The sequence below is a fragment of the Neomonachus schauinslandi genome, chromosome 15, assembly GCF_002201575.2.
Source record: "Neomonachus schauinslandi chromosome 15, ASM220157v2, whole genome shotgun sequence".
NCBI classification, from domain to species: Eukaryota; Metazoa; Chordata; class Mammalia; order Carnivora; family Phocidae; genus Neomonachus; species Neomonachus schauinslandi.
In genome coordinates, this window is record NC_058417.1 from 44,135,348 (window position 1) to 44,159,892 (window position 24,545).

The window sequence follows — 24,545 nt, forward strand, 5'->3', positions numbered from 1 at the left end:
TCCTTGGTTTCTAGCTTGAACCCCTGATCTCTTCCCCTTATTTCTATCACTTCAAGTCTTATTTAATAAGATTGACCTTCTTTTCTCTATCTCATTAAACATTAGTTTATCTTATATTTTCTGCTGTTTACTGTATATTTTGTCAGTTTTGATTCTGTTATTTACATTTTTAGTTTACTTTTTCCCCTTATCTAATTCACTTAAGATTCTTAGTCCACCCTGTACATTCTTTATGGTTTTTGGCTCTGATTTCATAGACACCATGTCTTTTTGTGTTTTATGGAATATGACAAGCTGTATTCTAAAATGTTCTTTTGATTCTTTAGGGAGATCATTTTCATCATTCTCAAGCTGATGTTCTTTTCCTTACTCAGAAATATTTTTACTTAGGTCTGTGTTTTGGTTGTTTCCTTTGCTCCAGCTTTCAGCGAGGAGAGGCATATTTAGACTCAGTACCTACCTTCCGTCTTCCCTCGTTAGCAGATGTGTTTGCTTGAGGTTGCTCTTATGCCTGTTTTTGTTCATATGGGTGCTGCTTGAATTGCCAGGGTTTTAATTAGGTAGACTGGGGGTTTAAAAAGCTCCTAGCCCAGTTTCAGGACTGATAGGGTTTTGTCCAGAGAAGCTCTGCTGGACTGAAAAAGGATCATGGGCTCATCTCTTTTCTTCAGTCGACTTTTAAGATTGAGAAGATGGAGTATATGAAAAACTTGAATCCTGACTTAGTACTCTTTTTGAATTTTAAAAAAATGACTGCTTTCATTTTCTAGGAAACAGTATGTTCCCTTTACTCACCATTACCCACCTTTTACTCCCTTGTTTTCTGAAGGTTGTAGTCTTTTCTTTGGCTGTAGAACAATACCAAAGAAATGGAGGCGTCAAAAAGGAAGACACCGAAAACGGCTGCCACATTTTCCAAGTTGATTAGAATTTGTGTTTCTGATCTGGAGGGGCAGGGAATGAGCGCTCCTTACGTCTCCCTTCAGGCAGGCATGGTTGGTTCGTTGGGTTTTTCCATTTTGGTGAGATGTTGGATAAGGCTGCATCAGGAGGCTATAGGCAGGTGCTGTTTTAAACCTGAATACAAAGTTGTTCGTGCTAGAAAACCACAAAAATTTAGAGTTGTTAAAATTTTATTGTATTTTGGTACATCTAGGTGGCTCAGTCAGTTAAGTGTCTGCCTTCGGCTCAGGTCTTGATCTCAGGGTTCTGGGCTTGGGTCCCACATTGGGCGCTCTACTCAGCGGGGAGTCTGCTTCTCCCCCTCACTTTCCCTCTGTGCTCTCCCTCTCCCTCCCTCTCTCTCTCTCTCTATCAAATTTATTTTATTGTATTTTATTTTGTTATTTCTTTATTGAAGTCTTTAAGAGAGAGAGAGCTTGCGCAGGAGTATGTGTGCACACAAGCAGAGGTGGGGGGGGCGGGGTGGGTAGAGGGAAAGGGAGGGAGAGAGGGAATCTTAAGCAGGCTCCATGCCCAGTGCGGAGCCTGACACGGGACTTAATCTCACAACCCTGAGATCATGACTTGAGCTGAAATCAGGAGTCAGACCCTCAACCGACTGAGCCAGCCAGTTGCCCCTTAAAATTTAAATTTTTTTTTTAAAGTAAGCTCTGCACCCAACGTGGGGCTTGAATTCACGTCCCCGAGATCAAGAGTTGTCGCATGCTCTACCGACTGAGCCAGCCAGGCTCCCCTGGAGTTCTTAAAAGTTTAAATAAGCTGCCAGAGTTTGATTCCATACATTTGATTATAGATTTTAAGGGAATCCTCACCTTCCAAAAGGAGATTGAATTTTATGTAAACATTACATAGTCTTTGTCTTACAGATTCTTTTTTTTTTTTTTTTAAGATTTTATTTTTAAGTGATCTCTACACCCAACATGGGGCTTGAACTCACAACCCTGAGATCAGGTATCGCAGGCTCTACCAAACTGAGCCAGCCAGGGACCCTGTAGATTCTTTATTATGAATTAGTCACATCTACCCAAATGTACTTACACTTTGCCTTTGATAGAGTGGTCCATAGAACTCTGTAAGAACTGATAGAAATTATACATATGAGTAGAAATTGGAGCTGGAAGCTGTTGTACATGGGCCACTTTAAAAATGAAGCTGTGAAGTTTCAGAAATTGCGTGTGCTGTAATATCTTCCATTTGTGCTTTTTAGTGTTTCAGAAACACTTCTATCATTTGATTGGGAAATGCCAGATCTTTTTTCACAACTCAAGCACATTATTATAAAGTAGCATTTATTTCCTGAAAGAGTAGAGATCTTTTGTTAATACAAGAATAAGTTTAGGGCGCCTGGGTGGCTCAGTTGGTTAAGCGACTGCCTTCGGCTCAGGTCGTGATCCTGGAGTCCTGGGATCGAGTCCCGCATCGGGCTCCCGGCTCGGCGGGGAGCCTGCTTCTCCCTCTGACCCTATCCCCTCTCATGCTGTTTCTCTCTCTCTCTCTCTCAAATAAATAAATAAAGTCTTTAAAAAAAAAAAAAAAAGAAGTTTAAAAATTGCAAGTCAAAATTGACCTTGGGTTAGTGGTTCTTCCCTTCTCTGTTATTGTAGGAGGTTTGACTTTTTCAAAGTATTTAGCCCATTCTCCTGACCACAGCTAAATTAACTGTGTATTTACATTCTGGCATTCTTGAGAACCAGGACTTCGTATTCATCTTGTTTGTTAGTTCTGTCTTATGCGGGCATGGGTGTGCCTGGCTTCTTTGGTAAGAAACATTTATGTAAATTCATGTCTCTTTCTTTGGAAACAAGAATAGAAAAAGAACAATTGAACATAAGAACATTATGTGGTTTTTTTAAAAATTCTGTAATTTTTTTATGTTTAATTATCCTTTGTAAGTATTTTGTGAGTGCTATAAAGTGCTTAATCACCTTTTGAATGTATTTTAAACATCTCATTAATTGTAGGTTTTTTTATTTTGCGACAGTTTAGGTATATGTGATGTACTAGATTTACCTGCAACTGCCTTTTGAGAGGAGTAAAATATGATCAGTAGAAAAACGTGCCCACTTGTAGAAACAGTTCATCTTTACTAAATAGATAAGTTTATGAAGAGAGACTAAAGGAATGAAGTATATGTTTTTTAAATCTGGTTACTCTTAGCTCTTTGAACCTTAATTTTGCTTTTGATTGAGCAATAAGAAATTATGTTTGGACTCCCTAAAAGCTGCTGATGTATTAATCTGTCTTCCTTGGAGCTAATTTAAAAAATGTTTTCCCCTTGAAGGCCAACTGTGATTTGAGGCGGCAGATTGATGAGCAGCAAAAGATGCTAGAAAAGTACAAAGAACGATTAAATCGATGTGTGACAATGAGCAAGAAACTCCTTATAGAAAAGGTGAGTGTTGGGGTGGCCTGAGCCCTGCATCCCCGGATGCTCAGGGTGTGGCATTGCTGTAGCTCCTCACTCCTTACCTGAGATGAAAACATTTTGAAGTAGGGCTTTTTAGGAGAAGACTCCTTATGATTTGACAGAATTCTTTCTTAATGGACACTGGCCCAAGCATCCAGAGTGATAATTTGGGGCATTGTTTTTGGTTGTGCCTTGCTTGGAATGGAATGTTGATTGGACAGGGACAGCTTGGCCTAGTTGAATTTATTTGCAGTGTCGCTTTCCTCCATTCGTACATTCATCCGATCATTTGAACGCATATCCTGTTACTCTTGCAAACCTTTAGTAATAGTTACTCTTCCATTTTAGAGATGGTAATTAGAGTAACTTACATATATAATAATGTGATAATTTGTGCCTTAAAAAAGTTAAGTTGACATACACTTGTATGCAACTGCTTTAATTGGCTGTTGTTTCCTTTATTAGAGTAATTGATTAGCTGTGACTTGACTTTAATAGTTATTAGTAACTATTTCTTGAAAAATTTATTATATCCCTAGTACTTATTTATAGTCTATTGAAAGATATCAGTACTGCTAATGAAATAAATTATTACAAACTAGAGGTTTCTAACAGATTGGTGATTGCTTCTGCTGAAGTCTTTGGAATGCTGTTAAAAAGACAGGGAGCACTGACAAAAGGGAAGTAGGTTATTTTATTGATGTCAAAGATACTGAGGAGAATGTTGTTTTAGCTTTTAATTCATTAATTTTATAGAAAGGAAACCACTTTTTTCCATTAATACAGAGAATTTATTTAAAGTTTTAGGGTACTTCCTGAAGACCATGTAGAGTCAGCCAGTTACTAAACTTTGATCAGTATAGTGCGGAAAGTAAACACCATGCTATATCTGAGTTCTCATCAGAGAATAAAGTTCTTTTCTATTTGTCCTTTCCCCTAAGTCAAAACAAGAGAAGATGGCGTGTAGAGATAAGAGCATGCAAGACCGCTTGAGATTGGGCCACTTTACCACCGTTCGACATGGGGCTTCTTTTACTGAACAATGGACAGATGGTTATGCTTTCCAGAACCTTATCAAGTAAGTGAACTGCAGTGATTAAATTGCAGTTGAAAAGTTGCTTTAAGGGGTGCCTGGGTGGCTTAGTCGGTTAAGCAACTGCCTTTAGCTCAGGTCATGATCCCACGGTCCTGGGATCAAGTCCCACATTAGGCTCCTTGCTCCGCGGGGAGCCTGCTTCTCCCTCTCCCACTCCCCCTGCTGTGTTCCCTCTCTCGCTATGTCTCTCTCTGTCAAATAAATAAATAAAATCTTTTAAAAAAAAAAAAGTTGCTTTAAGTTTTCTGTAATTGTAGTAATTAAAAATTCTAGCCATGGTAGTCATCTTTTCATTCAGCTTTAGTCCCTACATGTGTAAAGAAACGTAGGGAATGAGGTGAAGTCCTAGAAAAAATGACAAAAGTAATCAGAGAAATAGTAAATGTTCTACATTAAAGTTTAAAAGAATCAGAATTTGGGGCACCTGGGTGGCTCAGTCGGTGAAAGGTCTGTCTTCGGCTCAAGTCATGACCCTGGAGTCCTGGGATCGAGTCCCGCATCAGGCTCCCTGCTCAGCAGGGAGTCTGCTTCGCTCCCTCCCTCCGTCCCTCCCTCCCTCCCTCCCTCTCTCTCAAATAAATCAATAAATTAAATCTTAAAAAAAAAAAGAATCAATTGCTGAAGTTAAGGAAGAGAAATCGAGGACTTGACTTATCTTTTTAATTATGTAATGAATTTTCACGAGGAGTCAGTAAGCATGTTGATTCTGGGTCCATAGAAAAATGAAATGGGCAAGGACCTGAGGAAGAACGTCCTGAGTTAGGTATAAAACAAAATAAAACCCTAGAAGAACCTTACAGGATATGCCCCTGAGGCCCTTTAAGGAGACGGTGTCCAGTCATTAGAGAGTGGCTCCCTTAAAGGCAGGGGCTCAGGCTGGGGGCCAGCCACAGTGTGTATCTGTCAGCAACTTGGAATCTTAAGCACTCTTTCACTTTATCATAACTTTGGTTTGAAACATTCAAGTATTTACTTCAAGGAGGAAATTAACATTTATAATCCTAAAATTCCAACTATGTAAATAGCTAAGATTAGCTCTGGACTTAAAAAATATATATATCTTTAGGTTATAGTATCTTTTGGTATATCTTATTTCTTTGTCTTTATCTGTTAGATTATTTTCATCTGAGCCTGGGGGGAGGGCATTGTGTTTTTAACTGTGGGCTCTCAGACATTTGATCTATAGGTCACCGTGAGTTGGAGGGTTCCATAGACTGCTTTTCCTTTTTTCCTTCCTGAAGTAACTTACTGAGCAGTAATTGGAGAGTGTGGGACTCCTTTAATAGTAATGAAACATAAAGAAACAACAAATTTATAACTGAAATAAAGTACAGATACTGATCTTATTAATAATACTAACTCTGGATTGCACATTAGCAGTCACTTTTATATGTGATACATTACCCTCCATTTGGCTTAGGTATGTCTTTGCCTCACACATGTACCTTGAGTATGTGTAATTTGGTGTGATAAGAGGTTAGCTATTGAGTCAAAGATACATTACCCAGGAAGAAAAACAAAGCCTTTTGAGTGAGGGCAGGTGCCAGAGGCTCAGAACAACATCCACTCCGAGTGCTAAGCATAGGTGGCTGGGGAGAGCAGAAATGCACCAGGGCAGTGGAAATGGCTGTACGCCAAGGCATGACACCCTGACCAGGGCCTGCAAATTGCCCCGAAAGTGGAACACCAGTTTCATTAGAATGGGACCGGAAGCTATATCCCCAATACTGGCCAAAGCCACCTAGTGCTCAGACTGAGTCCTAGATGTGATGGTGACTCCTGACAGTGGTTACTCTTTAGATGGCTGTCTCTAAAATGTCTAAAGACTTTGAAAATAAAGTGTGTTTGTATAGAGATACAAAATGTAATTAATTTTCTTTTTGAGAAGTGCTCACAGTTTTAGCTGATAGCAGTATTTTATCTTTTTACTCTGTAAACAGCTGCCCTGAGGCCCAGAAGGTTCTGGAAATCTTTCACAGAGTACAAAATGGTGACTTTGTGTAGAGCCATCAGAGCAGTTAGGACTGTCTAAATTAGATCCTTAACTAGGGATTGTTCCTCCTAGGTGGATAGCATTTTTTCATGGTTTTAGGTCATATAAATGACAGAATATCCATCTCTTTTCTTGGGCAACTGTTTCTGGCTGTTGTCTACTAATTACAGGTATTTTATTTTCTAGTTTCACTTTAATAAATTAATTCCCTTTCAGTTTTAATGCAGAAATTGAGATTCTTCATTTGTAAAGGCTATATTTGGTATCCTCATAAATGATTATTCTCTGTATATAAGAAACTCCATGATACATAATTTGGTTAAAATGATGTCTAAAAATATGTGCATTTGTTTTTTAATACCTCTGTCACTGGTTATGTATAGTATGGTTGGAGTCTGGAATACAGTTTTACTGTTGAAGGTGCCTGTATTCATTTCCTAGGGCTACTGTAACAAAATGCCATAAATTAGGTGGTTTGAAACAACGTAAGTTTATTCTTTCACAGTCCAGGCCAGAAATCCCAACCCAAGGTGTTAACAGACCATACTTCCTCTGAAGCCTCTAGGGAGGATCATTCTTTGGCATTCTGTGCCTTGAGGCAGCATAGCTTCAATCTCTGCCTCCCATCTTCACACGGTGTTCCCCCGTGTGTCTCTGTGTCTTCTCTCCCTTTGTAAGGGCACCAGTCATATTGAATTAAGGGCCTACCCTACTCCAGTATGACCTCATTTTAACTAATGACATCTTCGATGACCCTATCTCCAAAGGTTATAATCTGAAGTCCTGGGGGTTGGAACTTTAACATATCTTTTTAGGTGACCTACTTCAGCCTGTAATGGGGCCTAAGGCTGATTGTCTTTTGTTTTCTTTTAGAGGTAATGGCTTTTTAAATAGGGTTATTTAGATTGGAGTGAGACGGATTTATCAGATCATCAATACCTCTGTAAAAGATAGTGGAAGTACTCTCTTTCTATGGGTGATAAATGGCAATCATTCTCTAAAATTGATGCAGCGCAAGGATTTAAGGATCAACTCTAAAAGGCACTGTCATATGTGTTGGAGGTATAAGGCTTGATAAGACATGGTTCTTTTCTAAGAGAAGTTACCGTTTACTGATGTAATTCCCAACTGTACTCCCAAAATAAACCTAAATGAAGTATCACTGATGGGACTATCTTTAGATGATTTTTATTTGCAAGTATAAATAGCTAAATCATTTCAAGAATATCAAGAATTAATGTAGGAATCGTTTTTATATGTAATCGTGATCTCTGGTGCATCCTTTTTTATGTTCAAGCAAGTGTTCTCATTCTCAGAATATGCAGTTTAAGATTTCCCCAAGTTTTTAGCATCATTTTTCCCTGTCTTTATGCTTTATATATATGATGGTTGTGGGGCCCCTTTCTTGGTGGGTCTCTGCAGATCAAATTTTTGGATTCTTACTAGAAACAATAGTAGATTAGTTTTATTTTATGCTTAATAAAGGTGATTGCTAAAAATCTCAATTTTCCAAAGCAACTGATCTTCAAAAACAAAACACTATTGCACTCCGCTAGCCCACTATAGTTTATAGCTTAAACTATATGTTGTATGGTTATCTCCAGAGAGCTCACTGTGCTTTGCACTCACGTGGTCCATGAAAGGATAGAAAAGGAGGCAAAGATATTTTACCAGTTTTTTGATTGGGAAACTCCTCTTGAGAGACAGTTCTGAGACATTGTTTTCCTTGAAGCATTCACTGAGTCAGAGAGAGGATTGTGATTTTACCTAAGGATTCTAGTCTCAATCCAGAATTCTTTCAAGCCATATACATGTATTTTGGTGGGGAGGCATATCTTTAATGATAGTTGAGAGGTTTTTTTCAGACAAAAACTCTTTTGAGTTATGATTCCATTCTGCTGTTAAATTGACATTAGTGACCAGCTCATCCTGATCCCAGTGGGATTGTATTATCAGATGAATGGTTTTTTATTTACAATGCTTTGATTAGGTTAATCTTGCTCACAGTATTGTCCTTACAGATATGGGAGCATAAACTGTGGGCATCTACCTTGGAATTTTTTTGGTTGCCATTCTTCCAAGAAAAATACACTGAGTGTAGGGAAGGTCAAGAGACTGACTACTGCAGTGTTCGTTTAGGGAAGAGGGTTGAATAGATCTCATTTGAAAACAGGTTAACAACTTAGATTCCATTATTCCGGGGCGCCTGGGTGGCTCAATCGTTGGGTGTCTGCCTTCGGCTCGGGTCATGATCCCGGGGTCCTGGGATCGGGCCCCCGCATCGGGCTCCCTGCTTGGCAGGAAGCCTGCTTCTCCCTCTCCCACTCCCCCTGCATGTGTTCCTGCTCTCGCTATCTCTCTCTCTGTCAAATAAATAAATAAAATCTTAAAAAAAAAACAACTTAGATTCCATTATTCTGCAGAAATGAAGATGGGATCAATAAAGGAGGTGGGAGAAGCATGGTAGAGAGAGAAGGAGAAGGGAGCTAGCATTTGATTCTCAACTAGGGTAGGTGATTTAAAGATTTTAGTCTTTTAAATGGTTAATCCTAAATCTTGGTATATTTTTAATATGCCAGCTCTCCAAACCTAAATATCTGTTAGGCATACATGAGAGAAAGTGGTTTTCTTAGATTGATATTTTTACTGACTCCTAATTTGCAAATGGGTTTATTATAGAAAGTTCAGACTTCTTTTTTTTTTTTTTTTTTTTTTTAATTTTTATTTATTTATTTGAGAGAGAGAGAACACCTGAAAGGGGATAGGGTCAGAGGACGAAGCAGACTCCCCGCCGAGCAGGAAGCCCGATGCGGGACTCGATCCAGGGACTCCAGGATCATGACCTGAGCCGAAGGCAGTCGCCCAACCAACTGAGCCACCCAGGCACCCGAAAGTTCAGACTTCTTATTAGGAAATCCTCTAATGGTGATGGTGTTAGATATCTGAAGAATCTTTATATATGTTTTTTGTGAATTCATTTTATGTCCCATTCCCTAAGGAGTTTTTACGAGTTGCAAGGCCTCATTGTGCTTTCTCTGAACGTACTTGTTTTTGAGAACCTTAGTTTAGGGGTGCCTGGGTGGCTCAGTTGGTTAAGGGTCCTGGGATCGAGTCCCACATCAGGCTTCTTGCTCACTGGGGAGCCTACTTCTCCTTCTCCCTCTGCAGCTCCCCCTGCTTGTGCTCTCTTGCTCTCTCTCTCTCTCTCTGACAAATAAATCTTTAAAAGAAAGTAAGAGAGAGAGAGAAAAAAATTCTTCCTTGAGTCAGAAAATAAGGTCACAGTGAAAATTGGATATTGTTCCTGCCTACTTTCCTGTTCTGAGAATAATCATAACTACTGTCTTAAAGCACAGACTCATTCCAAAAAAAATCTTTGTCGTCGGTTATTTGACTCTTCCAACCTGAAGTTAAAATCAAATCTTTACTTGATTTAAAGGGGCTTATTTTTTTGAAGTTTATCAAAATCTGTGGGTACCAAGATATTTGTGTGTATTCTGCAGCTGTCTTACAATTTTTTTGACCTTCTATGCAACATCTTTTATATCTCCAGGCAGCAGGAAAGGATAAATTCACAGAGGGAAGAGATAGAAAGACAACGGAAAATGTTAGCGAAGCGGAAACCTCCTGCCATGGGACAAGCCCCTCCAGCAACCAATGAGCAGAAACAGAGGAAAAGCAAGACCAACGGAGCTGAAAATGAAACGTATGTTCTTTATTCACGTGAACTGTGAGGTACCACATTCTCCCCCAAAATACTGATATCCTGTTAAGTGCCACTGGACAAAATGATAAATTATGGGGATTTCTAGAGCATTAGCTTTCTTTTTAGTTACATTAATGGATTTACTCACAACTTATATATAAAAACCATGTAAAATTAATTCATTTTCTTAGTCCTGATGTTATTTAGGTATTTTCGAATGAGTGGGAGAAATAATGTCACTTAACTTGACGTCATGGTCTTTGGCCACTCTTGTAACAAATGTAATGTCATCATGGTAGTCAAATGACATAGTTGCTTATGTGTGGTTCTGGGTTATAGTGCTTTGGTACCATCTTGTGGGAATTACCTATATATTACTATATATTACTTACTTAAAATACGTCTTTTGCCTTTATGTTTTCATATCAGGTCTCAAAAACATATTAACCCATAATCCACCTCAAGTATAATGGTATTTGTACTATATCATTAAAAGCCCATGACATCCCATTCTAGTGAGAACGATGGCTTAACTTAATGCCAGTACTCACTCCATACATACCTGATGTGTTGAGGAGCCTTTTCCTTGACATTCATTTAATAAATCTGTGTTAAATGCTTATTATACACTTGGCCCTGTTCTGGAGACTGGGGATACAGAGCTAAAGGATACAGCCCCAGCCGTAGGAGCTCACAGTTTATTTAGGGGAAATGAACAGATGAATAAACTAATAGTTACATTGAGTGTAGTGATAAAAATACACACAGTGAATAAGCTTGGGAAACATCTTCATTCTTATAAATAAATATTTTAAAACTAGATTCTATATTTGAAATATTTCCTTTCAGAAAGTCCAAGTAGGAGCCCAGATTTGAGAGTTTCTGGGCACATGTTGTACACATTAATCTGATCATTGTCTTCTTTTGCTATCACTCCCATATTTTGTGAAGGGACTCTCCCTCCAGTATTACTTGAAAATTATTAAATGCTAGTGCTTAAGACCATTGGCTTAGGAGTAGTAGAAGGCATAGGCTGTTTCCTAGCCATAGAACAATAATTAGAATTCAGTCCAGGCCAGTGGTGTGTCAGTAAGCAGTTGCCATCTGGAGTCCTGTGTCAAATCCAAGCTGGAAGGCTTTCAGTCCAGTTTTTAATTAGAGTATCTGTAACTTGGCTCATTTCCTTTGGCCAGAAGCCAAAAACATTCCTCTGGAGCCTTAGAGTGAGTCACATTATCATTCCTGGTATTGAACCTATTTTAGGCAGGGAGAGTCCCTAGCTATGATTTTTCATTTCTCCCTTTTTTACTGGTGTGATATGGATTAATGGATGTAAGTATGTCTGCCACTGTGAAGAGACAGGTGTAACAGCCCTAGTGGATACATTTCTTCTTGTTATTCTTTTAATTTTATTTTAGTCAGACCTCAGAGACTATTTTGTAGCCCTACCTGGTTGATAGGATAGCTGTTTCTCCTGCTATTTAGAATATATCTAAATAATGACATCTGAAACTTAGAAGTATATGTGTGTACTTCTAGAGTATGAAGAGAGTAAAGTTGGAGGAGTAAGCTGTCACTTCTTCTTTTTTTTTTTTTTTTAAAGATTTTATTTATTTATTTGAGAGAGAGAATGAGAGACAGAGAGCATGAGAGGGAAGAGGGTCAGAGGGAGAAGCAGACCCCCCGCTGAGCAGGGAGCCCGACGTGGGACTCGATCCCGGGACTCCAGGATCATGACCCAAGCCGAAGGCAGTGGCTCAACCAACTCAGCCACCCAGGCGCCCCAAGCTGTCACTTCTTAAGGGCTCATTCTTTTTTTTTTTTTTTTTTTTTAAATTTTTTTTTTTTTATCTGAGAGAGAGAATGGGAGAGAGCATGAGAGGGGAGAAGGTCAGAGGGAGAAGCAGACTCCCCGGTGAGCTGGGAGCCCAGTGTGGGACTTGATCCCGGGACTCCAGAATCATGACCTGAGCCGAAGGCAGTTGCTTAACCAACTGAGCCATCTAGGCACCCTTAAAGGCTCATTCTTACGATGTAAGGGTTCGATTGGGGTAGGTGGAACACAGAATAAGTGATCAGCCATCAAGTCAGCTCTTTGAGAATTGTGTTTAAATACCTTTTTACAATTTATGGATTATTTCACATTCTCATTTAATAGGCACAGCAGCTTTGTTAGATGGGGATCATTGCTTGCTGCATTTTTAAGAAACTAAGACTTAAATTAAAGTTCATTGTCCAAGGTCCCATGGCCAGTGGCCTGAGTTGCACTTTGAACCCTAGACCTCAGACTCCAAATCCTGGACTCTTCCACTGTGTCATTCTTCTCCTTGTTATTATAGTAGCAGAGTCTAAGAGTTATCAGAAATAATCAAATCCATTGCCTTACTATTTTCCCTTCAAAAAAGAAAACAAACCTAGGCATGTAACTTTTGGCTACCTCTCCCAGTGGATTTTCATCTGAGATTGTATGGACAAAACTCATTTCATAAATAACATAAAAATATAGCTCATTTATTTTCTCATTTTTTACAAATTAGTCTTCTGGCTTTGCAGTCCTTTCTTCATGTCATATCTGATAAATCAAAGAAGTTTTCTCTTGTCAAAGGATTGCAAGATAATCTGTCTTAGTTATTTTAACAGAGAGACTGAATATACTGTACAACATGCTTTGGCATTTGTCTTTTAATAGGCACACTACGATTTCAAATAATTTACTGGGATTTCTACCATTATCTTCCAGGTTAACATTAGCAGAATACCATGAACAAGAAGAAATCTTCAAACTTAGATTAGGTCATCTTAAAAAGGTAAGTGTAATGAGAAAAATATGTCTGGAGAAATTAGTTTACATGTGGTATTGGAGCAGATGTCATGGTTTGACATACCTGCAGAAATTTTGAGTAGTTGTGCTCACTATCACATCTTGTATTTAATTTTTTTTGAGATTTTATTTGTTTGTTTCAGAGAGAGTGCATGCACAAGCAGGGGGGAGGAGCTGAAAGAGAGAGAATCTCAGGGAGACTCCCTGCTGAGCATAGAGCCCGACTAAGGGCTCAATCTCAGGATCCTGAGATCATGACCTGAGCCGAAATCAAGAGGCAGAGGCTCAACCGGCTAAGCCACCCAGGCACCCCGCCCCTTTTGTATTTCTAATGATGAAATGTCTTTCAATTTTTGAGTCAACTCCAGCCACCCAGTGGGAGCACTTTTTCAACCAATGATATACCAATAGATAATTCTGTATATGTCATAAAGCTTCATAAGTAGTTATCCTTATAGTAAAAATTAAATACAATATGAGTAGGTGGTTCAGATTTGATATGAAAACTCTTAGGATATTTTATTTTATTTACTTATTTTTTTTAAAGATTTTATTTATTTGAGAGAGTGCATGTGCGCATGCACACGCGCACACGCGAGAGAGAGAGAGAGGGAGAGAGAGCACAAGCAGGGGGAGCGGGAGAAGGAGAAGCAGACTCCCCGCTGAGCAGGGAGCCTGACACGGGACTCAGTCCCAGGACCCTGGGATCATGACCTGAGCCGAAGGCAGACACTTAACCAACTGAGGCACCCAGGCACCCAAAAACCCTTAGGATATTTTAAATCACATAGTAGCTCTTATCTCTTGCCTAAACTGGCTAAGAAGAGAAGGTCTTGTACAAGCCATATTGTAACACGAAGGCACCCACATAAAAATTGTTGACAGTGTTCACAGAGGCATCTTGGTTGTAGTTGCTCATCTCCTAAATTTAACAGCCCATACATTTTTGGTAGATGCCACTTACAGTGATGATGGTCAATAAGCATTTAATAAACTGCTCTTGGTGTGTGTTTGTTTTTCCCCACTGGGTTCTCAGATCTTGTTAAATCAGTGGAACTTAAGGCACCAAGCATGATCCATACTTACAGAGCAGAACCAGATAGAGAATCTGATTTTTGTTTAAAGAAAAATGTGTGTGCCTATATGTAAAAACAGAGAACATTTCTGGAAATTTACACAAGACACTTAAAAGCAGTTACATATGGGGAATGGGCATAATAGAGAGGAGGACTTGGGAGCAGAGGGCTTTTTTCTTACTTGTGTTCTCCTTTGTATGGTTTGAATTTTTTTATTATTTGCTGTGGGCTTGTTTTTTATGATTATCTTAAAAACTTTTTCAGTTCGAAAGAAACATTTTCCTTTAGTTTTTCAAAAGAGAAATGTCTGCTGTTTTTGAAATGAGATTCTGAAAAGGTGGTGTCCTGTGTTCTGAGCTATTTCTTTCCTTTTCACTTTAGGAAGAAGCAGAGATCCAGGCAGAGCTGGAAAGGCTAGAAAGGGTTAGAAATCTACATATCAGGGAACTAAAAAGGATACATAATGAAGATAATTCACAGTAAGCAACTTGGGGGTATGTTGGGTTGGAGATTGCTGAACACTTTCTGACATGAATGGTCAAGAATGATGTTTCTGCGTATTATAAATTGGGTAAATGATTCCACAGTGTATTTAGCTCTGTTGCAAGGTTATAATACAGGTTTGTGAACATAACTATGATGTGCTTTAGTTTAAATATATGTAAATATATTAGATTTATATGTTAATATCTATACATGTATTACAGCACTTTGACACAGTAGAGGTCACTAAAACAATATAGCTTTGCAGTTGTACGTAGTTGGGATACACTGTATATTTAGATTCCTGCAGAACCTTGCTAAATGGAAGCATGGGTGACAGTGTGGTGTCGTGGAATGATACCGGGTTGAGATGGCACTGGTTTTGCAATGACCTTTAAGGGCCATTTGGGTGTTGAGATTTTAAACAAGACTCTCTTAAGTTCAGTGCATTAATTGTAGATGAATGCCCACCTTTGTTTATAAGTCATTTAAAGGATTGCAACTGAAAAGTAGATTAAAGTGGGAAGTAGCTTCAGTCCAGAATCTGTTCCTTCCCTTCTCTTGTTTTTCTGACTCTGGACCATCAATTTTTGGGGCATAGCTGTAGCTTGTGTATTTTTGTTTGGCCAGTGTGAGCCATGGGCTTTCCTTTCTGTGAAGTGTCAGGCACCACAGTTCCCATGACTGAGCTCTCTTTGTGTGTCCGGCACAGTGCCTCGTGCCCTGATGCTGTCAGCTCATCTTCGCAGTAGCCCAGTGAAACTCAAGTCAGCCTGATCAGGGACCCATACCTGTGCGACTGAACAGCTCCAGAGCTGACCGCCCCACGGTCACGTCGCCTCTCTCTGCAGGCATGTCAGTGTCTCCAAATGAAAATAATTTCAGGATTAATAGTGGGGCTATTTAAGATCCAGAATTAGGTAGAAATATTTATGAAGTTACTTTTGTCAGCATCTCTCCTATCTTTGTATACTTATTGTTAGAAAACAACACGGTGGAGTCCTCTGTGGGGAAAACAGTTATATCATGAAACTGTCTTAAAGAGAGAATATGAATGCACATAGAACATGTGACTTCCTTAGTAGATCCATTTTTAAGGCCCTGGGAAATATCTTGGAACTTTATTATATTAGTTTGGGAATGGTGGGAATACTTTGGAGGAAATGGGTAGCACAGTTTGAAAATCCCTGATCTGGTGGAGTCTGTACCCCCCCTCACCTTAGAGCAGGTGGATAGTATTGGGAGTTGCACAGCTACCTTTCAGAAGGGGAGGAAGGTCAACAAAGGTTACAGGTCCAGTTGTGGCTACGCTGAGGCTGGCACCTATGGCTTACGGTTCTCTACGGCCAGTGCTGTTCACTGTCATTAGGCGGTCTCCTTGAACCGTAGAGCTTATTACTTCATGTTCACAACTAGCCGTGTCAGTGTTGCTACCAAACTAGCAGCAGCAGCTATAATCATGTGTATAGCATGTGAGGTGTTCTGGGAATTTTGCCAGCATGGAAGATTGTGTAGTCCTTAAACTCAGGATGTTCTGTATTTTCTGTTTCCACAGATTTAAAGATCATCCAACGCTAAATGACAGATATTTGTTGTTACATCTTTTGGGTAGAGGAGGTTTCAGTGAAGTTTACAAGGTAAGTGTAAGAAACTGGGTACAAAGACTAAGCATTGAATTCTTGGTTATTAACAACTTGGAGAACATTAAGAATAGTGATAATTGCAGGTTGATGTCTATTTGTTGAAATTCAGAAACTCTAAGAACCTGTATCTTTAGAAGAACTGCTTCCAGTAAACCTAAGTGACTAAGGCAGGATACAGTAGTTTGCCATATTTTCAAGTTTGAAAAATAAAAAAAACAGGAAGGAAAAACATTTTCTGGGTAGTGAAATTGCGGTGATTTTTATTCTGGTTCTATACTTTCTGCCTCACTTACGTTTGTTAGAAAAAAGTATGTGTTACTTTTATTTTTATAAATTTTTTTAGCAAAATAGATGTGTTAAAGTTAATTCTTACTTGAAAACTTGCTTTTTGTTTTTAAAATGTTCTCGTCTTCTGAGTCTGAGCGTTTAGTAACTCTGGCGTTCCGAAGAAGCATCCTGGCTTCGGCCAGGCCAGTGAAGTTCAGACCACTGTGCCTCCAGTTGGTCAATTGTACTAAATGAGAAATTCACCTGGTTTTCAGGCTAACTGCAGATCCAATAACATGTTCACTGGTCACCACCTCCTTCAGTTTCTAGGTGTTTCTAGCACCAGGCTTTTACATGCAGAATCCGTTTATTAAATGGTCTTTACTACATGGCCCTGTGAAGTCCCTCTTCCCGAGATGCGGCCTTCACTGTTGGGATTTACGTTATGCCCTATGAATTTATATATGGGAAATCTTTTGGACAAAATAATTAGTTTTCATTTCAGGTAAAAACTAGTTCTACCCCCCATCTTTTTTTTTTTTAATATATTTTTTTAAGATTTTATTTATCAGAGAGAGAGAGAGACAGAGGCAGGCAGAGGGAAAAGCAGGCTCCTTGCTGAGCAAGGAACCCGATGTGGGACTCGATCCCAGGACCCTGGGATCATGACCTGAGCCAAAGGCAGAGGCTTAATCGACTGAACCACCCAGGTGTCCCTTTTTTTTTTTTTTTTTTAGATTTTATTTATTTGAGAGAGAAAGCACAAGCAGGGGCAGAGGCAGAGGTAGAAGCAGACTCCCCGCTGAGCAGGGATTCTGATAGTTGGCTTGATCCCAGGGCCCTGAGATCATGACCTGAACCAAAGGCAGACATTTAACTAACTGAGCAACCTAGGCGTCCCATCCTCCACCTTTTATTGTTATAAAAAATAACTGTATTTTCCAAAACCATTAGTGCCTGTGTATGTGTGTGTATTTTTTAATCGAAGTGTAGTTGGCACACGATGTTATATTAGTTTCAGGTGTACAACATGATGATTCAGCAGTTTTCCTTTTTTTAATGTTAATTTTTTACTGTGGTGATATATACATAAAATTTGCCATTTTAACCATTTTAAGTGTACAGTTCAGTTGCATTAAGTATATTCATAATGTGCAGCTACCATCACAATCCACTTCCAGAACTAGAATATTATTTTTATTTATTTACTTCTAATTTTTATTGTTATATGTTAATCACCATACATTACATCATTAGTTTTTGATGTAGTGTTCCATGATTCACTGTTTGTGCATAACACCCAGTGCTCCGTGCAGAACGTGCCCTCTTTAATACCCATCACCAGGCTAACCCATCCTCCCACCCCCCTCCCCTCTAGAACCCTCAGTTTGTTTTTCAGAGTCCATCATCTCTCATGGTTCGTCTCCCCCTCCGATTTCTGCCCCCTTCATTCTTTTTAATGTACTGTTGGGCTTGATTTTCTAGTTTATTGTATTTTGTTACCTATGTTTGTAAGTGGGACTGGCCCATAGTTATCCTTTGTGTATAGGCAGCATTGTCTAGCTTCTGTGTCCTAGCTTATCCAGAATAAGTTGTGCCTATGTATATATTTTTCCCCCATGCCCTGGAATGCATTGTATAGGAATTGTTGGCTTCTTGAAAGTTAGAGCAGACTCAGAATCCTGTGGGGGGATATCATTATACAGGTAAACTTTTTGACCACCTTTTTAAGTTCCTTCTACAACTATTGATTTATTCACATTTTCTCTCTCTTCTTCTCCCTCTCTTTTGATAATTTAATTTTTCTGGAAAATCTTCTGTTTCACCTTGATTTAAAAATATCCATACCTTAGTTATTTCTCTTTTTTTTAATGAAATGTTTATTTTTGTATCTCGACTGATAGGTCAGAGAGGTTAGTCAGTGTTTTTTTTTTTTCCCCCTGTAAGAATCAGCTTTTTATCTTATTGATCAAGTCTACTGTTTAATTTGGGTTTTTCTTTTCATTAACTTTTGCTTTTAGTCTTTCCTTCCTTTTACTTTCTTGGTTTTTATTTTCATTCTTGAATCATACACTTGGTTTATTTTTTATTTTTGATAAACTTTTTCAGTTGTGGTAAAAAAACAAAATTTACCATCATTAACCATTTTTAAATGTACAGTTCAGTAGCATTAGGTATGTTTATGTTGTTGTGAAACAGATCTCCAGAACTTTCTCATCTTAGAAAACTGAAACTTTATCCATTAATCAACAGCTCTCCCATTGCCCTCCCACAGCCCCTGCGAACCACTGTTCTGCTTTCCGTTTCTATGAATTAGACTACTGTCAGATACCTGTATAAGTGAAATCACAATAGTCTCTTAGTGACTGGCTCAGTCCACTTAGCATAATGTTCTCAGAGTTCATCCATGTTGAAGCTGGTGATAGGATTTCCTTCTTTTAAGGCTGAATAACATTCCATTGTATGCACATGCTTCATTTGCTTTATCCATTTATCTGGCAGTGGACATTGGGGCTGCTTCCTCTTCTTGTCTGTTGTGAATAGCGCTGCTTTGAACATGTGTGTGCAGAGATCTCTTGGAGACCTTGCTTTTAATTCTTTTGGCTATAAACCCACAAGTGAGACAACTCCTTCTTTAAAACATCAAAATTTGTTCTTGGTGCTTCCCAGTTGCTAGTTAGTGATTTCTTCATCCTGTTTTTTTTTTTCCTAGTGTGTTCCTTAAACCTTTTAACATTCCTGAAATGTAGGTGCTTCCTCCAGCATTGTGTGCATTCCGTGTAGTTCTTCTTTTGCTTTTCTCCACTCCCCAGAGGCCCTTCTTAAAATCAGTGGTGGATCATAGTGTCTTGGATTCAGAAATACAGTATGGTAGGTGGAGAAAAAGACACTTGTATATCATTAGTGCTCTTATAAATTAGGTGCTATTTGATCTGGCTTTTAATGGCTTGGAACGGTTCTCTACCGTAAAGCCAAGATGGTATACAAGCTTGCAGGTAGACTTTAGAGTCTGTAAGAATTTCCATTTCTGTGAAATAAGATATTCTGTTTGAATTGTGTGGTTTCTATATTTTAAAAACTACTGGTTTAAATTTAGTATAAATTGGAAGTTTCTTTTATAAGCAGCCCTCTCTTGCATTTAGTGCTTTCCTGAGGTAGCTTACAGTTTAAAAAATTCGTTGAACAGTAATCATCACTATTCATGGACTCTTCCTGTGCCTGTTACCTTCGTCTGTTCATACACTTGTGGAAACTGGCAGATGGGTGGTAATAGTGTTGGAACTCAAGTATTAAGTTTCTCATCTGAACTTTAAAAACTAAGAAAAACTATTCATTCCAAAAGAATTGCTCAGTAAATCTTTTTTTTTTTTTTTAAAGATTTTATTTATTTATTTGAGACAGAGAGAATGAGAGACAGAGAGCATGAGAGGGAGGAGGGTCAGAGGGAGAAGCAGACTCCCCACCGAGCAGGGAGCCCGATGCGGAACTCGATCCAGGGACTCCAGGATCATGACCTGAGCCGAAGGCAGTCGCTTAACCAACTGAGCCACCCAGGCGCCCAGTAAATCTTTTGTATAAGAGAAATTTCCTATTATATTAAAATACTACTCACTTTATCAAATTGTGATTTACACCCAGCATCCTCAAAAACCCACCTGTTTCCCTTCTTCCCTCTATGACACAGCACTACCTAAGCTGTTGGAGGACTTGGTCAGTAGTGGTGGTCTTTGGGGAAAGTCTGTCCCTTTCTTTGGACAGTGCTAGAGAAGTGACCTGGTGTGACTAACTTTAGACATTGCTGGGATCAAAAACTGCCTTTTACCATCATATATGGATAGGACTGTTTTTTGTTTCTGTTTGTGTTTTAATAAACACAGTATAACAAATTACGAGGTTATTTTCTAACAAACATAGTGAAAAGGAATATCTGGAGGGGCTATTTCTCACGGAGCAGGTAGTCTGTGTCCCCAGCATTTCAAAAGCGGCAGGACTTGCTAGGGAAGCATATGCCAAGTCTCAGTGTCAGCAGAGGGGTGAGATACAGCCCAGGGGAGCAGGTCCCCAGAGAGGGTGGGTGGTGTCCACCGAGAAACTGCTTGGAAGGGACTGGTAAGGCACAGGCTGACTTGCTGCTTGTGGTGTCTGCTGGGTTGTTTTCTAAGCCCCTTGGTGCCAGTGCATCTGGAGACTTCTAAATTATCTGGTCGCAAGTTTTAAGAAGATGGTTGTAACTCTGAAACAAGTACGTGATGTGTTGTCCTCCATGGCTGTTTGTATTTAATAATGCATTTTGGGTTTTGACTACATCCATGTGTTAAATAGAATCTTCAGATCCGTTACTTGCCTGTAATTCTTGTTAGCTTTTATCAAGAATATAACTTACTCCTTTTCTTTGTAGGCATTTGATCTAACAGAACAAAGATATGTAGCTGTGAAAATTCACCAGTTAAATAAAAACTGGAGAGATGAGAAAAAGGAGAATTACCACAAGTAAGTGACGCCAGAGTGTGTGATTTGTCAGAATTCAGTCATGGTGGCTGTAGTGTGAGCCTGTGTTACCAGCAGTACGTGTCTTGCTGTGGGGATGTCCTTTACTCCTCCTCACTGTCCTAGCAGACTGAGTAACTGTTCCATCTTACTGATGAGCAAACTGAAACTGAACAGAATTCAAGTCATAGTTAAAAAATGGCTGAGCTGGTATTTAAATCTAGACTTCCCTCAATCCCAAACCCATGCTCTTTAACCTCCCTTTCCATTGTGTGTCTAACATTAGCTACAATAAACAGGCAAAGCCTCAGAAACCATCTTGCTTGTCTGTAGAGAGCAGATAATAGTGCCCTGGGGATCCCGGGGAGCTTGGGGAGGGACTTTTTTTCTGCTGTTTCAGTCATTTCATCCTGAAGGAGACGGTGGGGGTATGTGGGATGCGTCAGTGGTGCTTGTTTGACTCCTTCAGCTCCTCAGTGCTTCGCTCACCTCGCCCTCACGGTTTCCCCTCTGAGAATTCTCCGTGTTCGGTGTCCTGCTTACTGTGCTTGCCCATCTTCTGCAAGTCGCTAGTGGTGGTCCTCCGCCGTATTTAGGGAGAGTGACTTCTTTAGAAGGAATGATTATTACATGTACAGGTGTGAATTTCTTAGATCCACTAATATCAGGTTTTCCTTGTTTCCCCCACCCTGAGCTTCAGAACATAGGAATTCGTGGCTCATTTGGTTTGGAAGCCACGCATACTTAATTTGCTTTTAGGATCCCTCCGTGGGCTTAGTATTGTTTCCTTGTTACAGGTACAAGCCCTGAGTTAGAAATGCCCTAACCCTGAAGTGAGAAGACAGCCCCCCCCCCTTTTTTTTTTTTTTTTTTTAAGATTTTGTTTATTTGACAGAGAGTGAGAGAGCACAAGCAGGGGGAGCGGCAGGGAGAGGGAGAAGCAGCTCCCCACTGAGCAGGGAGCCCGAACGCGGGACTCGGTCCCAGGACCCTGGGATCATGACCTGAGCCGAAGGCAGACCTTCCCAAGACAGCCCTTTTTGACATAAACAACCCACCTCCTTTCTATTAAAAGCAGTTGTTTTTTTTTTTCTTATAAATAATAATACTTTGGAGGGGAAAAAAGCAGTGGACTTTGAAGTAACCATTTTTTAATTGGCTGCTAAATCTCATTTCTACATCATCAACTGGTTCTTGGGGCATGGACCAGGGCAACTCTTACTGTACCCGTTACTTACGGGGGGGGTCCAGGAACTCTTCCTTTCCGTGCAGATTGGCAGTGGCACTCAGCCCTGGAGAGGTGGGGGTTCCTGTGCATTAAGGGAAGTAGGGCTTAGCAGAGGTAGGCAAAGGGATGATGTGTGGTTTATGCATGGCATCCTGCATGTGTATCCTACGTGACAGGCAGCTGCAGTCCAGATGCTTCTGAGGAGCAGTTACTTTATTAGAAGTGCATTCCAGTGACTTGGCGTGCGGGGACGAATGGCATACCACAGTGAACGCCAGGAGCACTGCAGAGAAGGAAACCACATGTTGTTCTGACCAGTTATAAATGAGAAATGTCCCCATTACATTGAGACTCTCAGTACATAAGGGTGTTAGAACTATACATGCTTCTCTTTAAAAATGCTCTTCAGCTCTCCTTGGAGGCTGTTCTCTATCTTATGTGTGCATTGACCACTCTAAACCACTTGACTTCACAAGGGGCCAGCCTTGGTCAACCTTGAGAAAATGGTTCCTGTGTTGGGATTGACCCATACTTTGCCTGGTCTCAGTGTCCAGCTTTTAGGCTGGCCCGAAAGAGAACTCTGGAAGGAACACTGTGGTAACTGTAGGAGGGGTGCTGCTTGCCTTAGCCTTTTGCAACAGTGAGGGATTGAAGCCGGGACTGTATGCCTCCGCGACACATTTGGCAAGCTGTTTCAAGTGCTAGCGGGTAGAGATTGGGGATCTGTCTCACATTTCTCTACCAGGCGGAGTCATAGCGCAAGTGAAGGGGGTTGTCTCATTTTTCTAAGCTCTCGACTGGTCCAGCTGCAGTCTCACAGTGGTGCCGTCCTACCTCTGTTTCCTCACTGGAGGTGGGAATCATGGCAACCAAGTACCTTCTATGGAGCTGTCTCTGCAGGGGCCATTTCCTAGCCAAAAAACACATGGGGGAGGGGGTGTGCAGAGTTCTTGTGACTTCCATTCACGCCTGGGGAGAAATTCATAAGCACTCCACCTTGCTTTGAAAGCTTTTGCTTGATATGAAATCATACTGATGAATACAGGCTATATAGATAATAGTGAATTAGCAAAATGTCATTAATGCCTTTGAACTTAAAGAAGGCTTATATCAAGCTCATAACAGATTTTAGAGGGTGCTTTAAAAATTCCGTATTAAACTAAAAAGTGGTTCACTTCAGTGTTGTGGTAACATTATAAAATATGAAAATGGTACTATTCTTCTGCATAGTAGTGTCTTTGCTTTTCCTGTCATGGGAGTGACTTCCCAGTCCCATCTGGAATCAAGACATTTATTTGGGTAAAAAGGAAGGAAGAACTCAAAATTAAAGGTTGTTGTTTTGTTTAATTTTGAGTTCTCTTCTGCACCTCCTTTCCTCTCCTTCCCCCACAAACAAAAAGCAAATTGTTTTACTTTTGCATTATTAAAGCATTAGTATCACAGGATTTCTTTAACTCCCCCAAACAACATATTAAAAACTCCACAGTAGGAAGCATTTCATATAAAGCTGTCCACAGAAATAATTGTATCTGAATTAGTTAGTATACTCTTGTGTATGATACTCTTCTAATTTTTTAGGACGGAATCATTTTGGAAGCCTAAATATACATCCATTTACAGGAGAGTAAAAAACTAACACGTTAGTGGATACATTTCTTCCAGTTTCTAATTACAGTTTCTGTATTTGTAGTGCATTAATCCCTCGGATGCTAAATTACAAGTTGAACATAGGAGGGATGTGGCAGAGCTCCTGGCTTGCCTGATGAAGCACGAGAAGCGGGCTTAGGGCCTGACATGATGTTGAGGGAGGGCTTTCAGTGTTCACAGCAAATGCCCTTGGTTGACAGGACTTTGAATGACCCTCCCTTTGGTTCTTAATGTTTGCCTCCTTTAGTTTCCTCTATTTTCTGTACCTTGATAGAGAAATTGGTCTCTGTTCTGAAACGTACGACAAAATCAAAAAGTTTAAACAGAATGGCAGAGAACTATACATTTTTAGCGTGCCTAGCGTAAGAAATGACTTGAATGGTTATCTAGTTAGTCCCTAACTTTCTAAACTTGGTTTTTGTGAACAGCGTCACCTTAATTTTACTGAATGAATTATTACACGGAATCTTGATATTTGAAAAAGACAGGTGTGACGCTGCTTAGGTGGGATGTGGGGTTGGGCCACAGTTACATTTGCTCAGCATCTGCACAGGGGGCTCCGGAGGCCTGGATCTCCAGGAAGCATCCTTTGAAACCTCCAGTCCTGTGCAGCCATGGGGAAGCCCCGAAAAGCGATGTCACAGAGCTGGGACTCGGGGCCAGGTTTCCAGGTCCCAGTGTAGTGGGTGTCCTAACACTGCTCTGCCTAAGTGCTGGCAGGTCTTTT

The 24,545-nt window shown here is 39.9% G+C and overlaps 1 protein-coding gene across 3 annotated transcripts in view; it reads left to right on the top strand.

The window, feature by feature from the left end:
- Positions 1–24,545, top strand: part of TLK2 (tousled like kinase 2) — a 118,968-nt gene that overhangs the window by 75,991 nt on the left and 18,432 nt on the right. For 2 of the 3 annotated variants that reach the window (XM_021678489.1, XM_044921889.1), the window contains 7 exons: positions 3,245–3,355; positions 4,312–4,448; positions 10,013–10,165; positions 12,906–12,972; positions 14,444–14,541; positions 16,101–16,182; positions 20,855–20,946. In XM_021678489.1, the coding sequence (XP_021534164.1) occupies positions 3,245–3,355; positions 4,312–4,448; positions 10,013–10,165; positions 12,906–12,972; positions 14,444–14,541; positions 16,101–16,182; positions 20,855–20,946 (740 nt within the window). Of the gene's footprint in view, positions 1–3,244; positions 3,356–4,311; positions 4,449–10,012; positions 10,166–10,356; positions 10,364–10,812; positions 10,869–12,902; positions 12,973–14,443; positions 14,542–16,100; positions 16,183–20,854; positions 20,947–24,545 lie in introns of all 3 variants that reach the window. The other variant, XM_044921888.1, reaches the window with a different exon arrangement.